This window comes from Anolis sagrei, chromosome 4 (assembly GCF_037176765.1).
Source record: "Anolis sagrei isolate rAnoSag1 chromosome 4, rAnoSag1.mat, whole genome shotgun sequence".
NCBI lineage: Eukaryota > Metazoa > Chordata > Lepidosauria > Squamata > Dactyloidae > Anolis > Anolis sagrei.
Window position 1 is genome coordinate 237,472,696 of NC_090024.1, and position 27,398 is coordinate 237,500,093.

Below are 27,398 nucleotides of genomic sequence, written 5' to 3' on the forward strand. Positions count from 1 at the left end.
ATGTGAGAGCTGGACCTTAGGGAAGGCTGAGCGAAGGAAGATAGATGCGTTTGAACTATGGTGCTGGAGGAAAGTTCTGAGACTGCCTTGGACTGCGAGAAGATCCAACCAGTCCATCCTCCAGGAAATAAAGCCCGGCTGCTCATTGTAGGGAAGGATACTAGAGACAAAGTTGAAGTCCTTTGGCCACATCATGAGGAGACAGCAAAGCCTAGAGAAGACAATGATGCTGGGGAAAGTGGAAGGCAAAAGGAAGAGGGGCCGACCAAGGGCAAGATGGATGGATGGCATCCTTGAAGTGACTGGATTGACCTTGAAGGAGGTCACGAAGAGTCGGAGGCGACTGAACGAATGAACAACAAAAATTTATCTCTATTCCCCCCAATCGATGTGTGTGAGAGGGGGCTGTGTCATCGGCTGCACAGATCCTGAAGGGACGACATCACAATTAGATGGCATCAATCAGAAAGTACCCAATGCCCAAACTGTTTGCTCATCGGTACCGACCTTGTAGTAGTGACTACATGATCCATAGGATCAAGAAAGAGGCAAGTCGGGGATATGGGTGAGGTCTTAAATATTTTCAAATTACCTGAAGAAACAAGCCATTGGTAGTGTTATGCTCAAAATTTTACAAACCAAAACCAGGACATATGTGGCCAAGCAATATCGGAGTGTTGTCAAGATGACAAAAATGAATTTGAACATACAAGCTGGGAGAGGACGCAGCAGTTTGCTTTTGCCTGAAAGGCAATTTTGCTGAAAGCGTGTCAAACTGCATTCATTTTATAGTGTAGATGCACCCCTAGAAAATTCTTAGAGGGGACACAGTTTGTTAGATGTGGCAAGGTGAAAACAGAAATGGAGGTCATAATATACAATCAAAACAGATGATTTATTTACCAATTATGGTGCATATGTATAATTTTTAATTCAGTTCACAAGGTGCTTGTTTTGTGTCTCCCATTTCTCTCTGCTTATCTTAATTTATTTGTTTTACCATTTTGCCGAACGTAAAAGCCACCTTGGGCAACAAATTTGAAAGGAGAAGCAAATTATTAGTTTATTGTAATGGTGTCTTTACTGATGTGGAAAGTTTTTCAAACTTTGCAACTTCACTCGAATTTGCGGAGGGGAAGAGTTGTTGTGCACACTTCTCTGCAGCAAAATGTCTGGGGATGAGTTTGCTTCATCAGTAATCCTCGTGCTTTGTGTATATGTGTGTGTGTGTGCATGTGTGTGCGTATGTGGTAAGCGGTCTGGATGGGGGAGTGGGGCCTCCTCACCATTGTCTAGTTGCCCAGCGCCTGGGTTACTATAGAGACGTTTAGTACACTGAATGTCTTTGAGCCTAGAAGGGTAAGGTGGAACGGGTTTGAGGCAGAAGAGATGCAGGCTGCCAAGTGAAGAGCAGGTTCCATAATGGGAGAAAGGTGAGAAAGGAATATTTAAGGAAATTATGGGAATCCTTTCCCTCGTGTCTCTGTCCCACTTCTTTTTTACTCCTCCCCTGCTCCTCGTTATCCTTTTATTTGGCCAATATGGCTGAAATGAAAGAAAAGCCAAACAGTAAAGCTTCCCTTCTGCTCATCAAAGCCCAACAAAAAATTGTCTTGGTGGCTTGGTTTTTAGGCCCATTACTGGGATTATTTGGGTTACTGGTTCAGAAAATTGTGCTGGGTGGACAACATTAGCTCCAAGTTTTTAGCTTTGTTATCATCATTTTCTATAGGTGGGCAAATGATGGCTGATATATGACACATGATTGCTCTGTTATCTCAAAAACTTGACTTGATAGGGAAAAGTCGGTGTCATTTTTGGAATCAGCAAGTCAAATAGTCTAACATTTGAGGCACCAAAATGCATGTTGGCCAGTGTTAGAGAAGGGTGTTCTTTTTGGACTGCATCTTCCAGAATCCCCAGTCTGTAAGGCCACTGTATTGTATTATTACCCTTTTCAAAGCATGCCCATAGTTCCTGAGGAGAATGCAATACTGGCATTCTGCAAATCCACAGTTCCAAAAGGAATACAAACACTGTGAGTCACAAAGGATAATGGAAGGTGGTGATAATTCAGCAGAACCAAGAGCATGCCAAGGAGGAGCAAGAGATCTTTGTAGGTTGGTGGTGCTCTTTTCAAGTTCTGCTTGGTGTTGGCTTCCCTATGTAGTAGATCCAGTGGAGGCTAGTGTCTCCAATGTCAGAGAGGCATCAATCTGAAGTTTGGTCCTTACTTTCAAAGAACAATCCAAGATGCTGAAATTATGTTAGGGATGGGGTTGAGCAACTTAGATATCTCCTTTGGAATTCAAACTAAAACCTAAAGTAGATCAATTGCCCCATGGACATTGGCACCACCAGCCTCCACTGCATGGACTTTCTTGGCCATACAGATAAGCTCTTCCTGTTCTCCAACCTGATGTTCCTATCTATCTCTTTTTTTTAACCCACCAGGGAAATAACGATCTTCTCTTGGATGCTAAGAACCTGCTAGCAGAGATTGAACATTCTATACTGGATTTCCCCAACGGTAGGTAGCATTGAAAGTAAAGGTTTATTTTCATTATCTGTAGGTGAATCTGTCAGTTTTACACTTTCTGGAGATTAGGAAGAGCATACCTTCTTTCCTCTAAAGCAATAGACTCCATCATCAAAAGGTTTCTTCTAATGTTCAATCAAAATCTACTCTCCTGTGATGTCAGACCATTAAGCCTGGTTCTATCTTCTGAGGCAGCAAAGAACAAACCTGTCTCTGTGATGGTTCTTGGGGTCTTTAAAGAGGATCCTCATATCACTCCCTCAGTCTTCTCTTCAACAATCATAGAATAGAGTTGGAATAGAAAACATGGGCCACCCAGTCCAACCCCTTAGCATGCAGGAAAAGCACAATCCCTGACAGATGGCCATCCAACCTCTACTTAAAAGCTTCCAAAGAAGGAGCTTCCACCACACAGAGAGTTCCATTGTTGAACAGCTCATACAGCCAGGAAGTTCTTTCTAATGTTCAGGTGGAATCAACTTTCCTGTAACTTGAACCCATTGCTCCTAGTCCGGGAAGTGGACTGCAATTGTATGGATCTGGTTAATGATTTTAAGCTGGTGAATTGTTTTAATGGATTGTTTATAATTGTTTTAACTGTTTAATTGTATTTAATATTTTAATTGTATTTATTTATTTTATTTATTTATTTAAAACATTTATATTCCACCCTTCTCACCCCAAAGGGGACTCAGGACGGAGCACAGCATATACATGGTAAACATCCAATGCCAGGACACAAATTCACATACAATACATAAACACTAAAAAACATTTATCAAAATTTTAAAATACACCATTTAAAACCATCCTACTCACCTGCATCAAATCTAATTGGCCTGGTCATCTTTCTTATTGCCGCTTGGCTTTATCGCCCTCTCCCGAAAGCTTGGTCCCACAGCCAAGTTTTTACCATCCTTTGAAAGGACAGGAGGGAAGGGGCTTACCTGATCTCACCAGGAAGGGAGTTCCATAGCCAGGGAGCAATCACCAAGAAGGTCCTGTCTCTCATCTCCACCAATCGTGCCTGTGACAATGGTGGGATGGAAAGCAGGGCCTCCCTGGAGGATCTTAATCTCTGTGATGGTTCAGACAGGTAAATTGGGCCGGGGCCATTTAGGGCTTTATAAGCCAAAGCCAGCACTTTGAATTGTTCCCAGTAGCAAACTGGCAGCCAGTGGAGCTGGCGTAACATGGGAGTTGCATGCTCCCTGTATGCTGCCCCAGTTATTAACCTGGCTGCCTCTCTTTGGACTATTTGAAGCTTCCGAGCAGTCTTCAAAGGCAACCCCACATAGAGTGCACTGTAGTAGTCTATCCTATATGTAACGAGAGCGTGGACCACCATGGCCAAGTCTGACTTCCCAAGGTATCTAATTATTTCCTGTTGTAAGCCATCCTGAGTCCTTCTTTGGAGGTTGAGAAGGATGGGATATAAATGCTTGAAATAAATAAACAGTCCTAATTTCAAGGGCAGCAGAAAACAAGCTCCCTCTCTCTTATGACACCCTTTCACATATTTATACATGGCTATCACGTCTCCTCTCAATCTTCTCTTCTGAACAGACCCAGTTTTCTAAGATGCTCCTCAGAGGGATTCATGGTCTCCAGACCTTTGATTATTTTAGTCACCCTCCTCTGGACACTTTCCAACGTGTTGATATCTCTTTTGAACTGTGGTGCCCAGAACTGGACACAGTATTCCAAGTAAAAAGGTCTAACCAAAGCAGAATACAAAGGCATCACAACTTCTCTCAATCTAGACACTATATTTCTTTTGATGCAGACCAAAATCCCATTGGCTATTCAAACTGTGCATCACACTGTTGGCTCATATTCAACTTGTTGTCCATGAAGACTCCAAGATCTTTCTCAAGTGGACTGTTGTTCCTTTGTGCGCTGGGCCTGTAAAAAAAATTCCTTTAGAACAGGACGTGCAACCTTTCCCCAGCGGGAAGCCAGGGGGCCCAAGGAGAAGTTCTTAGAGGTTTTCCACCACAAATGATCTTTAGATGGCTTGTGAAGTATAACAAAGTCTTTTATTAATGAACAATCAAACAGAAACTTCTCTTGTCTTCAGTAAAGATAAACAAATGATTCCAGGCTTTATGCAACTGATAGCTTCCTAATCTTGTCCATGAACTTGTCAATAACTTCTTTACTTTAAAGGAAAGTCCCCTTTTTAACTTCTCCCAGGCTGACTGTAATCTAACCCTTACTGATGTGGGCTCCGCTACCGGGTCGAACTGCTTCTCGAACGCCGAGTGGACCTACCAGTAAAGGCTTAGATGTTCTCCAGCTGGAGTTCTTTGGTCTTTAGGGCTGTTTGCCTGGAAATCTTTAGAATCTTTGGAGGCTCTTAAGACTGTTCTCCCCCAGAAAAGTCTTAAGGGTTGAAGCTTTTGTACAGGGGAAGCTTGCACACGTCCTGTACATTAGCTTTCCTTGCTCTGAGACTAACTAAAAATGGCTCCCTTCCCTTCCCAATTGCCCTGAGCAAGGGGCGGGACCAAAACTTAACAATGATGGACAGGTGACTTGCTCTATGACTGCAACCAAAGGAAGCCACCTATCTGCAGAATCCCAGGAACCTTGGAGTGCAAGCAAACATTTAATACAAAGCAAATAAAATTGGAGCTCCTGGTACAGCCGTACCAGCACAACTGTTGTTGAGCCAGGCATTATCCATCCTTTATCTTTGCATTTCATTTTTTCTGCCGAAGCATTGTATCTTACATTTGTATTGTTGAGATTCATTTTGTTGGTTTTGGCCCAGTTCTCTCATCTGTTCAGGTCATTTTGAATTCTGTTCCTGTCTTCTGAAGGATTGGCTATCCCTCCTAATTTGGTGTCATCTGCAAACTTGATAGCACGCCCTCTAAATCTTCATCCAAGTCATTAATAATGATGTTGAACAATATGGGGCCAGGACCGAACCCTGCACCACTCTATTAGTCACTTCTTTCCAGGATGAAGTAGAATAATTGGTGAGCATGCTTTGGGTTAACCAGTTACAGATCCACCTAATAGTAGTATTCCCTAGCCCACAAACTGAACATGTTCAGCTCCTTCAACCTCTTCACATATGATTTGCTCTCCATCTATCTAATAATCCTCTCAGTCCTTTGCTGAACCCACTCCAATTATATCCTTGTTAAAATGAAGTGCCCAGAGCTGAACACAGTATTCCAAGTGAAGTCTGGCTAGCACAAAATATAATAGGTCTATAATTTATCTTCACTTAGACAGTATGTTCTATTAATACAGGCTAAAATCATATTCATATTAGGCTGTACAGTGTAGTGGAGGGTTGGACTGGATGGCCCTTGGGATTTCTTCCAACTTTATGATTCTAAAGTCATGTTGGGAGACCTAGAGATTCCTAGAGAGAAGGTCTTCCTAGGAATCTCTTAGTCCTTTACTACGATGTAGTAGAGTCAAGCCGGAAATCTAGCTATTTCTTGAAAAATACTTTCTCAATGTATTGTCAAAGGATTTCATGGCCGGAATCACTGGATTGTTATGTGTTTGCTGGGCCATGAAGCATTCTCTCCTGACGTTTTGCCTGTATCTATGGTAGGCATCCTCAGAGGTTATGAGGTCTAGGTTGCTGTAGGTTTTTTCGGGCTATATGGCCATGGTCTAGAGGCATTCTCTCCTGACGTTTCGCCTGCATCTATGGCAAGCATCCTCAGAGGTAGTGAGGTCTGTTGGAACTACGAAAAAGGGTTTATATATCTGTGGAATGACCAGGGTGGGACAAAGGACTCTTGTCTGCTGGAGCTAGGTGTGAAACCATGAAAATGAACAAAATCTGGCTACCAATATTTTAAAAAACCTCTAAAATTACAACAGCACAACAACAGAGAGGAAAGAAACAAGGACATCCAATCACCTCTCAACAAAAGTTTGCTCTAGGCACTGTCAGGCCATTATATGCTAATCAAGGTGGTCAGTTGAAACATTCACACCTAGCTCCAGCTGTGGAATGACCAGGGTGAGACAAAGGACTCCTGTCTGCTGGAGCTAGGTGTAAAACCATGAAAATGAACAAAATCTGGCTACCAGTATTAACAACTCTAAGATTACAACAGCACAACAACAGAGAGGAAACAAACAAGGACATCTAATCACCTCTCAACAAAAGTTTGCTCCAGGCACTGTCAGGCCATTATATGCTAATTAAGGTGGTCAGTTGAAACATTCACACCTAGCTCCAGCCAGGCCCGTAGCGGGGGGGGGGGGGCTGAGTTTGGTTTGGGGGGGCTGAGTTTGTTTAGGGGGGGGCTGAGTCTGAGTGAAAGAGGGTCTACCCTAGCAAACCTTTTGTATTGTTACCCCAATACCCCCATGCATATGGGATATATTGAGTATACTGATCAGCAGCATAGCAGTTTAAATAATGCACCAGTAAGGCCTTCTCGTGGACCACCATCAGAATTCCAGGGGGGGCTGAAGCCCCCAAGCCCCCCCCCCCCCCCCCCCGGCTACATGCCTGGCTCCAGCAGACTAGAGTCCTTTGTCTCACCCTGGTCATTCCACAGATATATAAACCCATTTTCCTAGTTCCAACAGACCTCACTACCTCTGAGGATGCTTGCCATAGATGCAGGCAAAACGTCAGGAGAGAATGCCTCTAGACCATGGCCATATAACCCGAAAAAACCTACAACAACCCAGTGATTCCGTCCATGAAAGCCTTCGACAATGTTATGAGGTCTGTTGGAAACAAGGAAAATGGGATTTATATATCTGTGTAATATCTAGGGTGGGAGAAAGAACTCTTGTTTGTTGGAGGTAGGTGTGAATGTTTCAATTAGCCACCTTGATTATTATTTTATTTCGGTTACTTCTACCCCGCCTTTCTCACACTAGAGGGGGACTCAGGGCGGCTTACAAAGGCACAATTCGATGCCGGCATCAACATAACAGTAGAATAAAAACAATATAGCAGCAATTAAACAATTAACAATCAGTTTCTGCACTGCAACAATAAAACCAATAAAACCAATTTCACCTAATTAACACTCAGCATTCACCATCTCATAGTCCAAATTCCAATTCCACTTTGTCAGTCCTGTCAGTCCTAGTCGTCCAATTGTCTTTATCTAGTTGTCAGATTGCCCGAAGGCCTGGTCCCACAACCACATTTTTAATTTCCTCCTGAAGGAGAGGAGGGATGTTGATGACCTAATTTCCCCCGGGAGTGAGTTCCATAGGTGAGGGGCCACCACTGAGAAGGCCCTGCTCCTCATCCCCACCAACCTCACTTGTGATAGCGGTGGGGTCGAGAGCAGGGCCTCCCCAGATGATCTCAAACTCTGAGGTGGGACGTGTCAGAGTTAGACCTCTGGTCTCAGCACAGCAAGCGTGAAGTTTCCAAAATAAACAGACTCAGTCATCACACAGCATTCTTCTTAAGTTCCAAGATAGCTTTTACTAGAAATGTCTATACACAAGCGACTACATGATGAGAATGAAAAAATGGCGACTAACAAAGCATAGCAAGAAAACACACAGCAAACGAGAGATCCGCCCTTCTGTCTTATCTATGTTCTTGGCTGGTACACTCCCTAGTTTTCTCAGGGCAAAGGAATTTTTGTTATCACAGTTTCACTGTCTAGCCTGTAACTTTGTAACAATAACAATTTTACTGCATATGTGAACTGAACAATAAATGAACATGACTGAATCCATCTTTGAAAAGCAATACTAATACATTGCAGTGCTAATACAAACACATTGAAAAACATACATGTGAGATAACTACAACTATCCCGACAGGACATAGAGGGAGATGCGTTCGGACAGATACGCTGGACCAGAACCGTGTAGGGTTTTGTAGTTCAAAACCATCCCCTTGAATTGTGCTCGGAAGTGAATTGGCAGCCAGTGGAGCTGACACAACAGGGGGGTGGTGTGCTCCCTCTATGACGCTCCGGTGAGCAATCTGGCTGCCGCTCGCTGGACCAGTTGAAGTTTCTGAACAGTCTTCAAGGGCCACCCCACGTAGAGTGCGTTGCAGTAATCTATTTGGGATGTAACAAGAGCGTGGACCACTGTGGCCAGATCAGATTAGCATTTAATGGCCTAGCAGTTTCAAGGTTTGGCTTCTTACTGCCTTTGGGGATCCTTTGTTGGGAAGTGAATGCTTCTGGGAAATGGCCATGCAGCCCAGAAAACTCACAAAAACCCAGGTATTTTCTCAGTTTAAAAATAGCATTTTATGTTTTGCATCTTCTGTGGCAGTCCTGTGCCTCAAACCCTATCAAATGTGGAGAACTGACTTCATCCTTTATTTCATTTTATTCTGCAAATGGCCTTCCAAGGTCACTTATTAGCATCCATCCCTTCCCTACCTAACCTTGCGGCCACCATCAGGGCATTGCTTGAAGAATATCACAATGGAGAATCCAAATGACTCCAGAGGATGCCAAGTGGCAGATGGCAAACTGCTTGGGTCACGGAGCCTGATGGCTGCTAATTGCAGCCTGGTACATGCAGACTTCCCTATGGGACGCCCGTTTTGTAGAAACGGAGCAAAGTGCCAAGTTTCTTCTAGGCTGAACACAAAAACAGTGTGATGCCTATGACTGACTTTCCCAACCAAATGTCTTTGCAAGGTTGTTTGTGTGCTTGCTTTGAATAATACATTTTTTCAGTTCCTGGAGGCTGCTTTTCCAAGAACAGTAGTCCCTGCTGCCAATTGATGGGTATTTCTCTGTATTTGGTCATTTGCTACGAAACCTTTAACCAAGGTTGAGAGATGTTTATTAGATGGCCTGCAAGTCTTCTTACACCAGGGCCAAGGCCAAAAAAATGTCATCATACTTCACTTTCTCAGAGTATTTTTCAAAGAGACTATATAATGCAGTTCAATACAGTTAAACTGTGTTATATGAGTCTACACGGACCATATAATGCAGTGTAGTTGAGGCCTTGTCTTGCCACAGTATGACAAAGAGGATCAGAATAATCTAATAACACTATTCAGGTTGATTTAATTTGATGTGAGTTTTCATGGAATTTAATCTACTTCAAATCCATCAAAGTCAATATCACAATGAATCAGATTCTTGTTAAAGACTCAACAAATATTAACTGGAAAAAAACCTCATAGAATCTTAGAATCTTAGAGACTGTTAGGAATTATGGGAGTTGAAGTCCAAAACACCTGGAGGGCCAAAGTTTGCCCATGCCTGATATAGATGCATCTCTACTCTATGAAGGTTGCTGCAACCGACTTCTTTCTCCCATTCTCAAAGGTGCCACACATAATGCACAATTGTTTTGCATACTGATATTCCAGACTAACTTAGCTATGCATTTGAATATAGAGCAGTTTCACTTCTATAACTCTAGCTTATGACTGCAGCTCGTGATGTTACTATCTAAATCACATTTTGGTCTCTGAATGTTCCTTAGAGTTCCTTTGAAGACCCACTTCAAATCAAATTGCTGAGCCCAGAAATGCCTTTTCATGGACTTCATAGGCTGATCTCTATGCAATGCTCATTTTTTTTGTCAAAGGCAGAGACTCAAGTGCAATCTGGAAATTCTGTTACATAGTAAACAGCTGGCAATTCTGTTACATGCTTGTAAAGCCCTCCAAGAGCTAAATTCAATAGGAGATTCAGCCAATATGTTTAAAAAGCTAATTGAACTGCTGGACATAGAATCATAGAGTTGGAAAAGATCCCATGGGCCATCCAGTCCAACCCCCTGCCAAGAAGCAGGAAAATTGCATTCAAAGCACTCCCGACAGATGGCCATCCAGCCTCTGTTTGAAAGCCTCCAAAGAAGGAACCTCCACAACACTCCAGGACAGAGAGTTCCATTACTGAACGGCTCTCACAGTCAGGAAGTTCTTCCTAATGTTCAGATGGAATCTCCTTTCTTTTAGTTTGAAGCCATTGTTCCACGTCCTATGACTTATCTGGAAGATAAGCCTTCAGGCTCTTGGGGTGCATCTACACTGTAGAATGAATACAATTTGACACCACTTTGACTACTATGGTTTAATGGTAGTTTTCTGAAATATTTTTCTTTATCTGTCAGACAGCTTTGGTGCTGCAGCAAACTACAAATCCATAGAATGAAGCCAAAGTTGTGTCAAACCGGTGGTGTTTTCTAGTGTGGGTGGTATCTCACAAAGACCCTAAGGACAACCTTGGCAAAATTTGTTCAAAGGGAGAAGGTTGTTATTGCTTTCCTCTAAGGCTGAGAGGATGTGACTTGCCCAAGTTCACCCAATGGGATGTGAACCCTGGGGTCCTTCCACACAGCCCTATATCCCAGAATATCAAGGCAGGAAATCCCACAATATTTGCTTTCAACTGGATTATCTGAGTCCACACTCTGATAACGTGGGATTTTCTGCCTTGATATTCTGGGATATAGGGCTGTGTGGAAGGGCCCCTAGTTTACTATTCCCAATGCTCAAACCTCTACACCAGTCTGGCTCTCGGGAGTCCTGCAAAGGTAAAGGTTTCCCCTTGACATTAAGTCTAGTCAAGTCCAACTCTGGGGTGGTGATACTCCTCTCCATTTCTAAGCCGAAAAGCCGGTGTTGTAGACACTTCCTAGGTCATGTGGCCAGCATGACTGCATGGAGTGCCATTACCTTCCTGCAGAAGCGGTACCTATTCATCTGCTCACATTTGCATGTTTTCAAACTGCTAGGTTGGCAGAAGCTGAGGCTAACAGGGGGAGCTCACCCTGCTCCACAGATTCAAATCACCAACCTTTTGGCCAGCAAGTTCTGCAGCTCAGCAGTTTAACCCACAGCACCACCGCAGCCCCAAACCAAGAGTCTTGCCAACCAAATCTATGCTTAGTCATAGAAGCTCCACTGGTTGACCTTGGGCAAGTCATATCCTCTCAGCCTCAATGGAAGGCAATGGCAAACTTCCTCTGAACAAACCCTGCTTGGAAATCCCTTTGATAAGGTTACCATAAATTGGAGTCAGCTTGAAGACACACAGCTACTTGTTGCTACTGTTTAAACAGAACTCGCTAAAATAACATCAGCAGTATGCCACAAGTCTACAGCAGCTGCCCAAGTAATTAAAATATTCAAGGGACAAAGATTAAAAATCACATTTGACATTTATCTATCGGAGGCCTTCTCAAAAGGGAAGCTCTTGACCAGCTTCCAGAATGTCATTAGTGAGGAAATTGAGATGTGTCTCCTGTGGAAAGGAATTCCTTGAATTTATGTCCCCTAATAACATTGTCCCGTGGACAGCTTAGAAACATACAGAGATAAAATGTAATTAAAAGCCATTATGCTAAAACAACAAAACGACTTCCAGCCTAACCATTTCCAGCAAAGAAGAGAATAAAACCAGATGACCCCAGTATTTCACATCACATGAATCAATATGTGCAAATCATTCTTTAATCACCAATTTGACCTCAAAGAGAGCCTGAAAAGGATTCTTTTGTGGGATCTAAGTACTACTAGAGTCTTCCAGACAGCTTCTGGGAACCGATGTCCATGAACATCACTTTTCCAAACTTGGATCTAAACTTGAAAGTATCAGCCACTTAGAATCATAGAATCATAGAGTTGGAAGAGACCTCATCCGGTCCAACCCCCTGCCAAGAAGCAGGAAAATCACATTCAAATCACCCCAAGCAGATGGCCATCCAGCCTCTGTTTCAAAGCCTCCAAAGAAGGAGCCTCCGCCACACTCCGGGGCAGAGAGTTCCACTGCTGAACAGCTCTCACAGTCAGGAAGTTCTTCCTGTCTGTGGCCCATCAGATGCTGCTGGATTGAGCTCCAAAACTAAGCTACCAAAACAAATGGATTGTAGGAATTCCAGTCCATCATTGAGAGAAAAAGCCATAGTTTTCTAACTGTGATTGAGTAATAGCCAGAAGTTTCCATGACAAGGGTGCAATTATTCTTTTCTGAGTTTAATGCTTAAGATTCAGCACCTCAAACAGCTTTGAGTTCATTAGATCCTACATCCAATGAACATAATGTATGTTTTTCAACACTTTGATGCTCTTTCAAAGCTCGTTCCACAGATTGGTAGGATTCTCCTTGCAGCTTCCCAGTTTTTTTCCTCCCTGGATCTTCTCAGGTGCTCTAGAATCATAGAGCTGGAAGAGACCAAAGTCCAACCCATTCTGCTGTGCAGGAATACCATTTGGATTCTAAGCTATATCAATAGAAGTATAATCAGTGTCTCCTAACCTTTGATCCTCCAGGTGTTTTGGACTTCAACTCCCAGCTAGCCTTCCAACTGTTAGGAATTGTGGGACCTGAAGTCCAAAACACCTGGAGAACCAAAAGTTGGGAAACACTGGTTGATGGAAGCCATAGTCCCTCTTTATTCTGTTTTGGTGAGACCATGTCTTGAATAATCCTGTGTCCAGTTCTGGGCACAATTCACAAAGGATATGGAAAAGCTGGAATATAGCCAAAGATGGGCAACCAAAATGGTAAAAGTTCTGGAATGACCAGGGAGGGACAAAGGACTCTTGTCTGTTGGAGCTAGGTGTGAATGTTTCAACTGACCACCTTGATTAGCATTTGATTGCCTGGCAGTGCCTGGAGCAATCTTTTGTTGAGAGGTGATTAGATGTCCTTGTTTGTTTCCTCTCTGTTGTTGTGCTGTTCTAATTTTAGAGTTTTTTAATACTGGTAGCCAGGTTTTGTTCATTTTCATGGTTTCCATGAAATGCGAATCAAGGTGGTCAGTTGAAACATTCACACCTAGCTCCAACAGACAAGAGTCCTTTGTCCCACCCTGGTCATTCCACAGATATACAAACTCCTTTTTCTTAGTTCCAAAAGACCTCACTACCTCTGAGGATGCTTGCCATAGATGCAGGCGAAACATCAGGAGAAAATGCCTCTAGAACATGGCCATATAGCCCGAAAAAACTTACAGCAACCCAGTGATTCCGGCCATGAAAGCCTTCGACAATACATTTGACAGTTTTGTCTTTTGAAATATAGTCTAAACCACCTGCCATTTGTTGTTCACCTCCCATCCAAATACTATCAAAGACTGGCCCTGCTAAACATCCAAAATCAGACAGGATATGTTGCCTCTAGGGTATTCACACCTTATCCCTTTGTGTTTTCCAATTTTAGAATTACTGCATTTTCCCATTTTAGAGTTACTATATTTTTTGTCTCCCTCTAGCATCCTCTACCATTCAGTCCAGGCCTGAGAGAGAACCAAGATGTCCAAAGCAGAAACGCTTCAGAGAAGCAAACCTCTCGCCCGCTTTAAGAAGGCTTCTCCCACCAACGAAGTCAGCAAAATGACTCCCGAACAGACTGCGCGCTACTTGGCCTTTGCTGATCCCTGCAATCCCAAAGTGAAGGCAATGTTGGCCGCCACACTTATGAAGGACAGGAAGCTTGTCGGGGAGGAGGAGAAGCAGGCGGAAGAGAATAACCTCATTGGGATCCTCAAGGCCGCCGAGGCTCGGAACCGCCTCCGCAACGCAAGGCTCCAGCACCAGAATCTGAGAGTGAGTTTACTGTAGCTCAATCATTCCCAACTCTTGGCCCTCCACATATCTTGGACTTCGCGTCCCAGAATTCCTAACAGCTGATCAAGCTGGCTGAGGCTTCTAGGAGTTGAAGCTCCAAACACCAAGTGGACCAAAGCTTGGGAATAATTGTTGTAGCTGGTTGGTATGGCACAACAGGGGAGAGGTGGAGGAACCTCAAAAGATCTTTTATGATGTAGCATCAAAGATGGTTCACAGGGCATCCCTCTTCCTTGTGTGTGTTTTCATAATACACCAAGGCTGCATCTCCACCTTAGAACTGGCATGGTTCAATGCTGTGGAATCCTGGGAGTTGTAGTTTGGCCAAAAAGGCTAAAGGCCATGTAAAACTATTATTTATTTATTTATTTATTTGGGGTTCTTGTACCCCGCCCTTCTCACCCCGAAGGGGACCCAGGGCGGCTTACAGCTGCAAGGTGCACTTAGACGCCTGCTACACAAACAATCATCACAAAAAATATAACAGTACAAATTCCCACAATTCAACATTATCCAATAAAATCAGTAAAATGATAAAATCAGTAAAAACAATACAAACCTGGATCTTCCTCCTACCCATCAGTGTACAATTAACTCAAAGATCTGTTTTGGTTCCATTTCGACAATCCTGCCGATCTTACACATCTGATTGTCTTATTTGGTTGTCATTGTCTAATTGCCTGGTTGCCCAAAGGCCTGGTTCCACAGCCATGTCTTCACCCTCCTCCTGAAGGAGAGGAGGGTTGGTGCTGTTCTGATTTCCCCCGGGAGTGAATTCCACAGGTGGGGGGCCACCACTGAGAAGGCTCTGCTTCTCGTCCCCACCAGCCTCACTTGTGAGAGTGGTGGGGTCGAGAGCAGGGCCTCCCGAGATGATCTCAAACTCCGAGGTGGGACGTAGAGGGAGATACGTTTGGACAGATACACTGGACCAGAACCGTATAGGGTTTTGTAGGTTAAGACCAGCACCTTGAATTGTGCTCGGAATTGAACCGGCAGCCAATGGAGCTGGCACAACAGGGGGGTGGTATGCTCCCTGTATGTCGCTCCGGTGAGCAATCTGGCTGCCGCACGCTGGACTAGTTGGAGTTTCCGAACAGTCTTCAAGGGCAACCCCACGTAGAGCGCGTTGCAGTAGTCTATCCGGGATGTAACAAGAGCGTGGACCACCGTGGCCAGATCAGACTTCCCAAGGTACGGGCGCAACTGGTGCACAAGTTTTAATTGCGCAAAAGCTCTCCCGGCCACCGCCGAGACCTGGGGTTCCAGGCTCAGCGGCGAGTCCAGGATCACTCCCAAGCTGCGAACCTGCGTCTTTAGGGGGAGTGTAACCCTGTCTAACATAGGCTGTAACCCTATACCCTGTTCGTGAACTACAACTTTCATGATTCTACGGCACTGAGCCATGGCAGACTGCATTAATTCTACAGTGTAGATACATCCCTAGGCAGTGTTTGGATCTCTTAAGACTGTTGCATCCTACAGAATCCTGGGATTTGTAGTTTCATGTGTTCTCTAGCTGAAAATTCTAAATACACTCCTGTAAATTCCAAATCCCAGGATTCTGTATGATGTTGCCAAGGCAGTTTAAGTGCAAAGAATGTGCTATAATTGGTTAGCATGAAAGGATAGATAGAACACAGATATCTATTACTAAGATACACAAAGTTTTATGTACACAAAGTATTATGTCCTTCGAAATACTTATAAGTCACTTTTCCAATCATCAGACAGATTGGACAGTTATGTTTATCTACATGAATATGGGAATTTATCCATGATAGAGATACCGTATATACTCGAGTATAAGCTGATCCGAATATATACGCTACATCCACGGCATTCCCCGCATCTACTCAGCTTGGAGCTTTCTTCGATAGAGCTACAAGCTGGGTAGATGCGGGGAATGCCGTGGATGTAGCGTACCTGGATTTCAGTAAGGCCTTCGACAAGGTCCCCCATGACCTTCTGGCAAGGAAACTAGTCCAATGTGGGCTAGGCAAAACTACAGTGAGGTGGATCTGTAATTGGTTAAGTGGACGAACACAGAGAGTGCTCACTAATGCTTCCTCTTCATCTTGGAAAGAAGTGACAAGTGGAGTGCCGCAGGGTTCCTCCTGGGCCCGGTCCTGTTCAACATCTTTATTAACGACTTAGATGAAGGGCTAGAAGGCATGATCATCAAGTTTGCAGACGACACCAAATTGGGAGGGATAGCCAATAGTCCAGAGGACAGGAGCAGAATTCAAAACGATCTTGACAGATTAGAGAGATGGGCCAAAACTAACAAAATGAAGTTCAACAGTGACAAATGTAAGATACTCCACTTTGGCAGAAAAAATGAAATGCAAAGATACAGAATGGGGTATGCCTGGCTCGAGAGCAGTACGTGTGAAAAAGATCTTGGAGTCCTCGTGGACAACAAGTTAAACATGAGCCAACAATGTGATGTGGCGGCAAAAAAAGCCAATGGGATTTTGGCCTGCATCAAGAGGAGCATAGTGTCTAGATCTAAGGAAGTAATGCTACCCCTCTATTCTGCTTTGGTTAGACCACACCTGGAATATTGTGTCCAATTCTGGGCACCACAATTCAAGAGAGATATTGACAAGCTGGAATGTGTCCAGAGGAGGGCGACTAAAATGATCAAGGGTCTGGAGAACAAGCCCTATGAGGAGCGGCTTAGGGAACTGGGCATGTTTAGCCTGAAGAAGAGAAGGCTGAGAGGAGATATGATAGCCATGTATAAATATGTGAGAGGAAGCCACAGGGAGGAGGGAGCAAGCTTGTTTTCTGCTTCCTTGGAGACTAGGACGTGGAACAATGGCTTCAAACTACAAGAGAGGAGATTCCATCTGAACATTAGGAAGAACTTCCTGACTGTGAGAGCCGTTCAGCAGTGGAACTCTCTGCCCCGGAGTGTGGTGGAGGGTCCTTCTTTGGAAGCTTTTAAGCAGAGGCTGGATGGCCATTTGTCAGGGGTGATTTGAATGCAATATTCCTGCTTCTTGGCAGGGGGTTGGACTGGATGGCCCATGAGGTCTCTTCCAACTCTTTGATTCTATGATTCTATGATTCTATAAGCCAATTCACATAATTTTACCACAAAAAAACTGGGAAAACTTATTGACTCGAGTCTAAGCCGAGGATGTGAAATGCCGCAGCTACTACCACATTTCAAAATAAAAATAAATACCAATAAAATTACATTAATTGAGGAATCACTAGGTTAAATGCTTTTGAATATTTACATAAAACTGTAATTTAAGATAAGACTGTCCAACCAAACCATTATTCTAACTTTCTCCAATGTAAATGTGCATACGTATCGAGTAAAATAATAAATGTAATAATAATAATAATAATAATAATAATAATAATAATAATAATAAATTGAGTAAAATAATAAATGTAATAATAACAACAACAGAGTAAAATAATAAATAACTTTGACTCAAACATAAGCCGAGGGGGGCTTTTTCAGCCTAAAAAAGGGCTGAAAAACTAGGCTTATGCTCGAGTATATACAGTAAGTTGTTTCTTTATATTGTGTGTATAAGTAATAAACCTATCGTACGTTAACATATTTGAAGTTTCAACAACAAAAACATCATATTTTGTGTAGCATGAAAGGATCCCATGTCACTGCCCATCCACTGAACCCAAGTAAGGAGACCCTTTTCGGACTACAACTCCCAGACAGTAGATTATCCAAAGTCTGGACTCAGCCTGTATAGAGGGAGCAGCACACTTTGGAAGAATAGGCAAACTGCTTTGTGAAGCTGCAATTCCCATGATTGCATAACACTGAGTCATGCCAGTCAATATGGTTTCAAGTCGTACTAATTTTACAGTTTAGCTGGACCTTCTGTGAATCCTCAGTTTTTGAAGCTCTTGGATGCATGCCAGTTTTCAATTTAATTAGGACTAAAGAAGAGAGTTTAATGGGCATATCTAAATTCTGGAGGGCCAAAACATGTCCAAAAAGGGGCATCTTGTTCCCCTCTCTTACAACAAAAACATTTCCTTTTACAAAGTCCTCTAAAGGAATTTTCCTGGCCTAGATTTAATCTGCTTTACCAGTGGCTTGTTAAAATTGTTTTCCAACCCATCTGCTGCTGTTGTTTCACTTGGAGCAGTAGTCAGATTTTTCTATCTATGTGTTTCCATGGTTCTTGTTTGATGGTGTCTTGATGGAATTCAGGAAGCCTTTGGGCAAAGTCCCTGGTATCTGAGCAAGTGTAGCAGGTGTGAGATAAAAGGAGAAATCCCTATATGGAGTGAAAACTAGAGCAGAAAACAGAGTAGGAATGCACAAACTGGTTGATTTTTCATGAATGCATATATCTCCATTTGGAATTTGTTGGACCTTTTTGTTTGATGGAGAACATTTACAGTTGCATTCAGTTCTGGACAGGAACTTCACTTTGGTGCATCATCATCCATTGGAGCAATGAGTTCAAATTACAGGAAAGTAGATTGCACTTGAACATTTGGAAGAACTTCCGACTTTAAGAGCTGTTCAGCAGTGGAACTCACTACCTCAGTGTAGGGAAAGCTTCTTCTTTGGAGGCTTTTAAACAGAGGTGGGATGGCCATCTGTTGGGGGTGCTTTGATTGTGCTTTTCCTGTATGGTAGCAGGTTGGACTAGATAGCCCATGATGTGTCTTCAAACTACTAGTGTCTACAACAAAACGGACCTTACTTAAAAAATACCCCTCGTAGATTGCACTTGAACATTTGGAAGAACTTCCAACTGTAAGATCTGTTCAGCAGTGGAACTCACTACCTCAATGTAAGGAAAGCTTCTTCTTTGGAGGCTTTTCAAAAGAGGTGGGATGGCCATCTGTTGGAGGTGCTTTGATTGTGCTTTTCCTGAATGGCAGGGGGTTGGAGTAGATAGCCATGATGTGTCTTCAAGCTATATGATTCTATGAGAGTATATTCTTGCAAAGGAGCTAGTAAAATGTGGACTAAATGGAGTGAGAAATGGTTAACTGAATGAATCCAAAGGATGCTCCTCCTCATTTTAGAGAGAAGGAATTAGTGGAGTGCCACTGGGTCCTGTTCTGGGCCCAGTGCTATTCAACATCTTTATTAAAAAAAATGACTTGGATGATGAAATAGAAGGCATGCTGATCATGTTTGCAGATGATCCCAATTGGGGTAGAGAGCTAATACCCCAGAGGACAGGATCAGAATCCAAATGTACAGATATAGAATGGGTGACACCTATCTAGAAAACAGTTCTTTTGAAAGCCACAGGGAGGAGGGAGTAAGCTTGTATTCTGCTTCCTTGGAGACTAGGACGCAATGGAGCAATGGCTTCAAACTACAAGAGAGGAGATTCCATCTGAACATTAGGAAGAACTTCCTGACTGTGAGAGCCGTTCAGCAGTGGAACTCTCTGCCCCAGAGAGTGGTGGAGGCTCCTTCTTTGGAAGCTTTTAAACAGAGGCTGGATGGCCATCTGTCAGGGGTAATTTGAATGCAATTTTCCTGCTTCTTGGCAGAATGGGGTTGGACTGGATGGCCCATGAGGTCTCTTCCAACTCTTTGATTCTATGATTCTATGATTCTATGAAAGTTTGGTGGAGTCTCCCTCTCTGGAGGCCTTTAAACAGTGGTGGGTGTCCATCTGTCAGGGGTTCTTGGATTGTGCGTTCCACACCGCAGGGGCTGGACTAGGTGGCGCTTGGGGGTTTCTTCCAACTCTATGGTTGCGTGAAAAATTGAGAATTTTTGGTGCATCAAGGGGTGCAGTTTGCAGAGAGGTCAAGAGGAGTGATGCTCCCCTCCCCCAGTCTGTGTCCAGTTGCCCATCCATGCTCCAATTTCATCTGTTTTCCCCTGAGAATTGTTCAGGGAAGTCCTGCCTAGGAAAAGTTTACCATTCCTGGCCAGGAGTATATAGTTAAAACTCCCTGGAATTCCTGCTTGAGGCCCAGATGGGAGCTCTCAACTTCCCTTCCTTGTCAAACCCAAAGGCAAATGTTTTGACAGTAACTCCAAGATCCCCGGAGGCCTTCCTGTGCAGGAGACCTTTCTCCTGATTGCTGTCATTTTATTCATGGTTTACAAACCCCGGGCCAAGTTTCCTTGCATAATCCCCGTGAGAAAGCCAATTCTGGACGAAACGGCTTATTTTAGACCAGACCGCCGCAAGGAAAGTATTTTCTTTTTAATCTCGGAACAACATGATATCATAATTTGGCTCCGGGGCTGGTGTTATTTATGGCCTTCGCCTCCACTATGCTATAGTTAGCAACCCTGGAAAGGGGATTTGCTGCTGCTGCTACTGTCCAAACAAACCTTATACTCATTGCCAACTTTAGGGCTATTCTAGCCTGTAAGACAAAACACTGGCAGAGCGCCCCCCCTCCCCCCCCCCCCCCCCCCCCCCGGCCATCCCAATGGCAATAAACAACACCTGGAGTATTGTCGAAGGCTTTCATGGCCGGAATCCATGGGTTGTTTTGGTTTTTCCGGGCTATATGGCCATGTTCTGGAGGCAATTTTTCTCCTGACGTTTCGCCTGCATCTATGAGGATGCTTGCCATAGATGCAGGTGAAACGTCAGGAGAAAAATTGCCTCCAGAACATGGCCATATAGCCCGGAAAAACCTACAACAACCAACACCTGGAGTCTTTTGCAGTCTTTCTAGAGTGGTTTCATGTATACAGAGCTACATCTCTGTAATGCTTTATAGAAACAGTGTGTGACTTCTGTTGGTGCATGCCTTTCAAGTGTCCTGGGGTACATCTATAATGTAGAATGAATTCAGTTTGATACTACTACCTTCTCGGTGGTGGCCCCTCGACTCAAACTCACTTCCCAAGGACATCTGGGATGCCCCAACTCTAGCAATTTTTAGGAGGAGCCTGAAAACGTGGTTGTTCCAGTGTGCCTTTCCAGAATAATGAATTTCTCAGCAATATGCCCCCAAAATGCACTTTATTACTTATTTAGGATTGATTGATTTGTTATATCCTACCTTGCTCATGCCCAGCCTTGGGTTTTAAATGCTTGTTGTGTTACTGTACTGCTTTATTTTATTTTATTTTTGTTTATGAGATGTATTTTAACTGTTTTTGTTATTGTCTGTTGTTATTGCTTTTGTTATTGATGTGTTGTGGGCTCGGCCTCATGTAAGCCGCACTGAGTCCCTTGGGGAGATGGTAGTGAGGTATAAATAAAGTTTATTATTATTATTATTATTATTATTATTATTATATATCAGGGATTGATTGAAGGGGCGCCAAAATACTGTGTCCTTACCGTTGAAATTACCTAGGGCTGCCTCTGGTAGTGGGAGATACGTTTGGACAGGTAAACTGGGCCGAAACCATTTAGGGCTTTATAGGTTAAGACCAGCACTTTGAATTGTGCTCAGAAGCTAATAGGCAGCTAGTGGAGCTGGCAAAACAGGGGACTTGTACGTTCCCTGTAACCCACTCCTGTGAGCAACCTGGCCACCAAGCATTGGACTAGCTGAAGCTTCCGAGCAGTCTTCAGACTCCTCTATTCACACAACTCTATTAGGATAAAGAAACTTCCCCTTTCAAGTAGACTTGGGGAAAAACAAATTTCTGCAGCCTCTCCTAGCTTATCTGATATTTCTCAGTAATACTTTTTGACATCTTGGTCACACTCTGATGTTGGAGGGTATCCTAATGTTCAGATTTGGATAACGGCTTCCATAACAGCCCCTGACCATTGTCTTTCTTTTCTCTCCAGGCGCAAGAGATCAATTTCCTGGTCTCCTTCCAGAGAAATGCTAAAGGCGCTGTGAGACTGGAGGTCTTCCTTCCTCCCAGGAGGAACATGGTAAAGTTATCCGACTGCATGAACACAGTCCAGGTATGTGTTGGGCAGGGATGAAACTCTCTGCTAATTTCTTTCTTGGAGGTGAGGAGGAAGAGTTTTGAAAGTTTCCTTCCTTCTGGGGGCAAGGCTGCAAACTGGATAGATAAAAAGTTGATTATCTGCAAGTTACATTTGGGGACGTCAGCTTCTTGAATACGACTGTGGAAATTTGGGACTTCAGAATTACAACAACAAAAAAAGCTTGTTTAAACTCTGTAGTGTCTATCTATCTGCTGAGCTTGTTGACCAAAAGGTCGCAGGTTCAAATCCAGGGAGCGGCGTGAACTTCCGCTGTCAGCCCCAGCTTCTGCCAACCTAGCAGTTCGAAAACATGCAAATTTATTATTTATTTATTTATTTATTTATTTACTTCACTTGTATACCGCTCTTCTCAGCTATCAGGCGACTCAGAGCGGTTAACAACCAGTATCAACAACACAGTACAAAATCATTAATCATTTAAAACAGTAATATCAATTAATTAACATCAGAACATCAATACAACAATAATACAACAATACAGGAAAACAACAATCCATCACGTCTCATCAATAGAATCAGCATCCGATCTCGTTGTCCATTAATCCATATTCCAAAAATCAATCAATTGCACTGCTTAGTTGAAAGCCTGTTCGAAGAGCCAGGTCTTCACTTTCTTCCTGAATGTCAATAAGGAGGGAGCCGATCTAATGTCTGTAGGAAGGGCGTTCCACAGCCGGGGGGCCACTACTGAGAAGGCCCTGTCTCTCGTCCCCGCCAGGCGTGCTTGTGAAGCTGGCGGGACCGAGAGCAGGGCCTCCCCAGATGATCTTAACGTCCTAACTGTTTCATAGGAGGAGATGCGTGAGTAGATCAATAGGTACTGCTTCGGTGGGAAGGTAACAGCACTCCATGCAGTCATACCAGCCACATGACCTTGAAGGTGTATATGGACAACGCCGGCTCTTCAGCTTAGAAATGGAGATGAGCACCGCACCCCAGAGTCAGACACAGCTGGACTTAATGTCAGGGGAAAACCTTTATCTTTACCTTTATCTATCAGCAACTAAATTTTGTTTCTATATAAAGGGGAGGGGAGGGAAAGAAGGAAGGAAGAAGGAAGGAAAATTATTTATTTATTTATTTAAAACTTTTATATCCCGATCTTCTCCAACCTCTGTGGAGGGACTCAGACCGGCTCACAACAGGATTCAGTACTAATAATACAATCTAAAAACATCATACAATAACAACAACTTAAAATACATATAGATTAACTTTACAAATAAGCCAAATAAAGTAGCAATGAATTTCTAATTGTCTAGTCGAGATAGTAAGAACCTCTACTGGATGGTTATATAATTATTTACTTACTTAGGCAATCCCTCATAGCTTGAGGATGATTGTCTTTCAGATGTGGTGTCTTGGCAGTGGGTCCGTAGGTGGCTGTGGAGCCCTATTCTTGATCCGCATCTTCTCCTGCAGTGAGGACAACGGTTTCCAGGTGGAAGGCGGTCCATGTCAGGGTTGGCTTGATGGGCCTTACTCTTGGCATGTTTCTCTTTTTCACCCTCCGTAGGTGCTTCTTTGAATTCCGCAGCACTGCTGATCACAGCTGACCTCCAGTTAGAGTGCTCAAGAGCCAGGGCTGTATAGCAAGTGTTTCCAAAGTTGCATGATCTGTGGTTACTTTCTAAAACAGAGATAATTATGTTGCCATTGTAAACCACCCTGAGTTTCCTAAAGGTTGAGAAGGGTGGTATACAAATATAGCAAATAAATAAATAAGGGCTGAGAAGGGTATACAAATATATTAAATAAATAATTATCTAAGGTTAGCATGAATGCAAGCATAGTATAATGGTGTAGGCATTGGACTCCCCACTCTCTCAGAGGGATGCAAGAGCAACCCATCTCTCAACAAATCTTGCCACGATAACTGCATGAGTGAGTTTCCATAAGTCAAATTGAAAGTGCATAGTAAGAACCACCAATGCACACACATGACATGCCATGAAAAAGCAGTTTCCACAGGTATCTGTCCACATTTTACCATCATCATCGTCATCATCATCATCTTTATTTATATTCCTCCCTATCTCTCCAGAGGGACTCAGGGCGGATTCAAAACATAAAAGGCAAGCTTACTTACTTATTTCACTTACTTACTTGAAAATGGAAGGAAAAAGGAAGAGAGGCCGACCAAGGGCAAGATGGATGAATGGCATCCTTGAAGTGACTGGATTGACCTTGAAGGAGCTGGGGGTGGTGATGGCCGACAGGGAGCTCTGGCGTGGGCTGGTCCATGGGGTCACGAAGAGTCGGAGACGACTGAACGAATGGACAACAACAACTTACTTATTTCACTTACTTACTTAGTAACTAAGTACAGTAGAGTCTTGCTTATCCAACATAAACAAGCCAGCAGAACATTAGATAAGCAAAAATGTTGGATAATAAGGAGGGATTAAGGAAAAGCCTATTACACGTCAAATTACATTATGATTTTACAAATTAAGCACCAAAATATCATGCTTTACAACAAATTGACAGAAAGAGCAGTTCAATACATGGTAACATTATGTAGTAATTACAGTATTTACGAATGTAGCACCAAAACATCACAATGTATTGAAACAGCTGTGGATCCAGATAGGAGGCAGACTGTGCTGGATAATACAGAACGTTGGATGAGCAAAGATTGGATAAGCGAGACTCTACTGTAAAAGGCAGATATTCAATGCTCAAACACAACAAAAATTGGCAACCCAACATGTAAAAACAAATTATGCCTTAACAAGTAAAATTAAATTAAAAATGCAACATAAGACAAAGCACCAGACATCAAACAGAAGCATCAATTTCCCAATCCCTTGGGACAAATAGATCAATCATTACTCAAGATGTCTATTGTTCTGGTGGGGCGAACAGGGCACGGATATGGATGGTAGCTATTAATCAGAGGTATAATGGTAGTATCACCATCTACTCCTCTTCCTCCACATTTCTCCATTTGAACAGAATTCCATACTCTAGGCATGTAAATATTCAGAATAAATATTTTCCTAAATATTGTTCAATGTCTTTCCCTTTAGTCATTTCCATTTCCCTTTCCCTTTCAGAGAGGGCGGATTGAAGAGATCCTGGAGGATGAAACGGGTGAGATCTTTATCAGGAGGCCTTGAACCCTCCGTAGAAGAATGTAGGACAAGGGAGAGAAGACAGGGATGGGAGCCAACCGGAGCAGAGGTCTGCCACTTAGCAAAGTTATTCCAGTTAAATAAACTACATGGATTATTACCAAGAACTAAAACATAGTGTTGTGCCAAAAATTCTCTTTTTAAACATTTTAGCAATTCCCAATGTCATGGAAATGAAACGTCTTTGCTAAATAAAGTGAACCCTGGGTATACACTGGAATTTGAGTTCCAGGACCCTTGTGGATACCAAAATCCATGGATGCTCAACTCATATTATATAGAATGGCATACATACACAAGCCATAGATAGCTGTTTCCATGGATGGAGAATCTGGATATGGATGGTTGATTATCATGCCAGTGAGGAAGATTGCATTGCAGTTGGATCGACTTAGGCCCCTTCTCCACTGTTATACAAATGCAAGATACTCCACTTTGGCAGGAAAAACAAAATGCAAAGATACAGAATGGGGGACGCCTGGCTCAAGAGCAGTACATGTGAAAGAGATCTTGGAGTTCTCGTGGACAACAAGTTAAACATGAGCCAACAATGTGATGTGGCGGCAAAAAAAAAAGCCAATGGGATTTTGGCCTGCAACAATAGGAGCATAGTGTCTAGATCTAGGGAAGTAATGCTACCCCTCTATTCTGCTTTGGTTAGGCCACACCTGTAATATTGTGTCCAATTCTGGGCACCACAATTCAAGAGAGATGTTGAGAAGCTGGAATGTGTCCAGAGGAGAGCGACTAAAATGATAAAGGGTCTGGAGAACAAGCCCTATGAGGAGCGGCTTAAGGAGCTGGGCATGTTTAGCCTGAAGAAGAGAAGGCTGAGAGGGGATATGATAGCCATGTATAAATATGTGAGAGGAAGCCACAGGGAGGAGGGAGCAAGCTTGTTTTCTGCTTCCCTGGAGACTAGGACACAATGGAACAATGGCTTCAAACTACAAGAGAGGAGATTCCATCTGAACATGAGGAAGAACTTCCTGACTATGAGAGCTGTTCAGCAGTGGAACTCTCTGTCCCGGAGTGTGGTGGAGGCTCCTTCTTTGGAAACATTTAAACAGGGGCTGGATGGCCATCTGTCGGGGGTGATTTGAATGCAATATTCCTGCTTCTTGGCAGGGGGTTGTGCTGGATGGCCCATGAAGTCTCTTCCAACTCTTTGATTCTATGATTCTATGATTCTATTCTATACATTATCAAAGCAAATAATCCACATTATCTGCTTTGAAGTGGATTATATGAGTCTGCACTGCCATATAGTCCAATTCAACGCAGATAATTTGGATTTTATATGACAGTGTAGAAGGGGCCTTAGTCATGTTTGTGAGTTTGCAAGAGCTGAGAAGGGCTGATAATAACAGGTGGTCCTGGAGGTCTTCCATTTGTAAGAGTCTTGTCTAACTAGTCAGAAATCCTGCATTGGACTAGATGTTGCTTCTGGACATCCAGATTGATATATACAGGAACTTCTGGTGTGCAATATGGGGCAAAAAACCACTTCTGAAAACTCCTTATCTAACAAAACCCTATGAAATTCATGGGTCCGCCATATATTGACAGGTGACTTGAAGATGGACACAGACAGAAATATGGACTAAGAGTCTAGATCAGCTTTTTGCTTAATTATACTGAACTAAATAAGGTCTCCTGGCCCAATCATCGCTTCTCCCATCCTTCCTTACTGAGGAGCAGCGACTGTGATTAATAGGGCTCTGTTCTCCTGATAATTGTGATGCAAAGACTGGTATTTTCACCCACTTCTCATCAGTAATCTCCAGTATGACAGAGGCAGAAGTCCATCTCCATCACAAAAACATCAGAAACATCTGCTACACCCCAATCAACAAGAGAACTGACCTCCATCACTCACAGCAACTGATACTCCGTAAAGTGAGGCTGGGTTCCTTTTATGATCCCTGTATATTCCTTACACCAGTGGTTCTCAACCTGAGGGTCCCCAGATGTTTTGGCCTTCAACTCCCAGAAATCCTAAGAGCTGGTAAACTGGCTGGGATTTCTGAGAGTTTTAGGCCAAAACACCTGGAGACCCACAGGTTGAGAACCACTACCCTATACTATAATCATGAACATGTAGGGAGTGTGAATACAAACAGTTACAGATGTATAATTATTGCTATGGTCATTCTCAGAACTCTTGTGTTTTCCATGGCAATTGGATAAAGGAGTTATCTCTGGATTTTAGTTCAACTGTTAAAAGATCTCTCCAAGCTGCTGACCTGTATCTCCCAAATAAGTTGGGGTTCTTTGGTAACTCCTTGAAAATC

At 43.1% G+C, this 27,398-nt stretch overlaps 1 protein-coding gene across 1 annotated transcript; it reads left to right on the forward strand.

Annotated features, from left to right (window-relative positions):
• Nucleotides 1-1,349: 1,349 nt before the first annotated feature.
• On the forward strand, nt 1,350-25,217 carry LKAAEAR1 (LKAAEAR motif containing 1). Its single transcript, XM_060771476.2, has 5 exons — nt 1,350-1,433; nt 2,455-2,530; nt 13,703-14,036; nt 21,797-21,919; nt 25,027-25,217. The coding sequence occupies exons 3-5, from the start codon at nt 13,743-13,745 to the stop codon at nt 25,087-25,089; spliced, it is 480 nt and encodes a 159-aa protein (XP_060627459.1). The 5' UTR covers nt 1,350-1,433; nt 2,455-2,530; nt 13,703-13,742; the 3' UTR covers nt 25,090-25,217.
• Nucleotides 25,218-27,398: the final 2,181 nt, after the last annotated feature.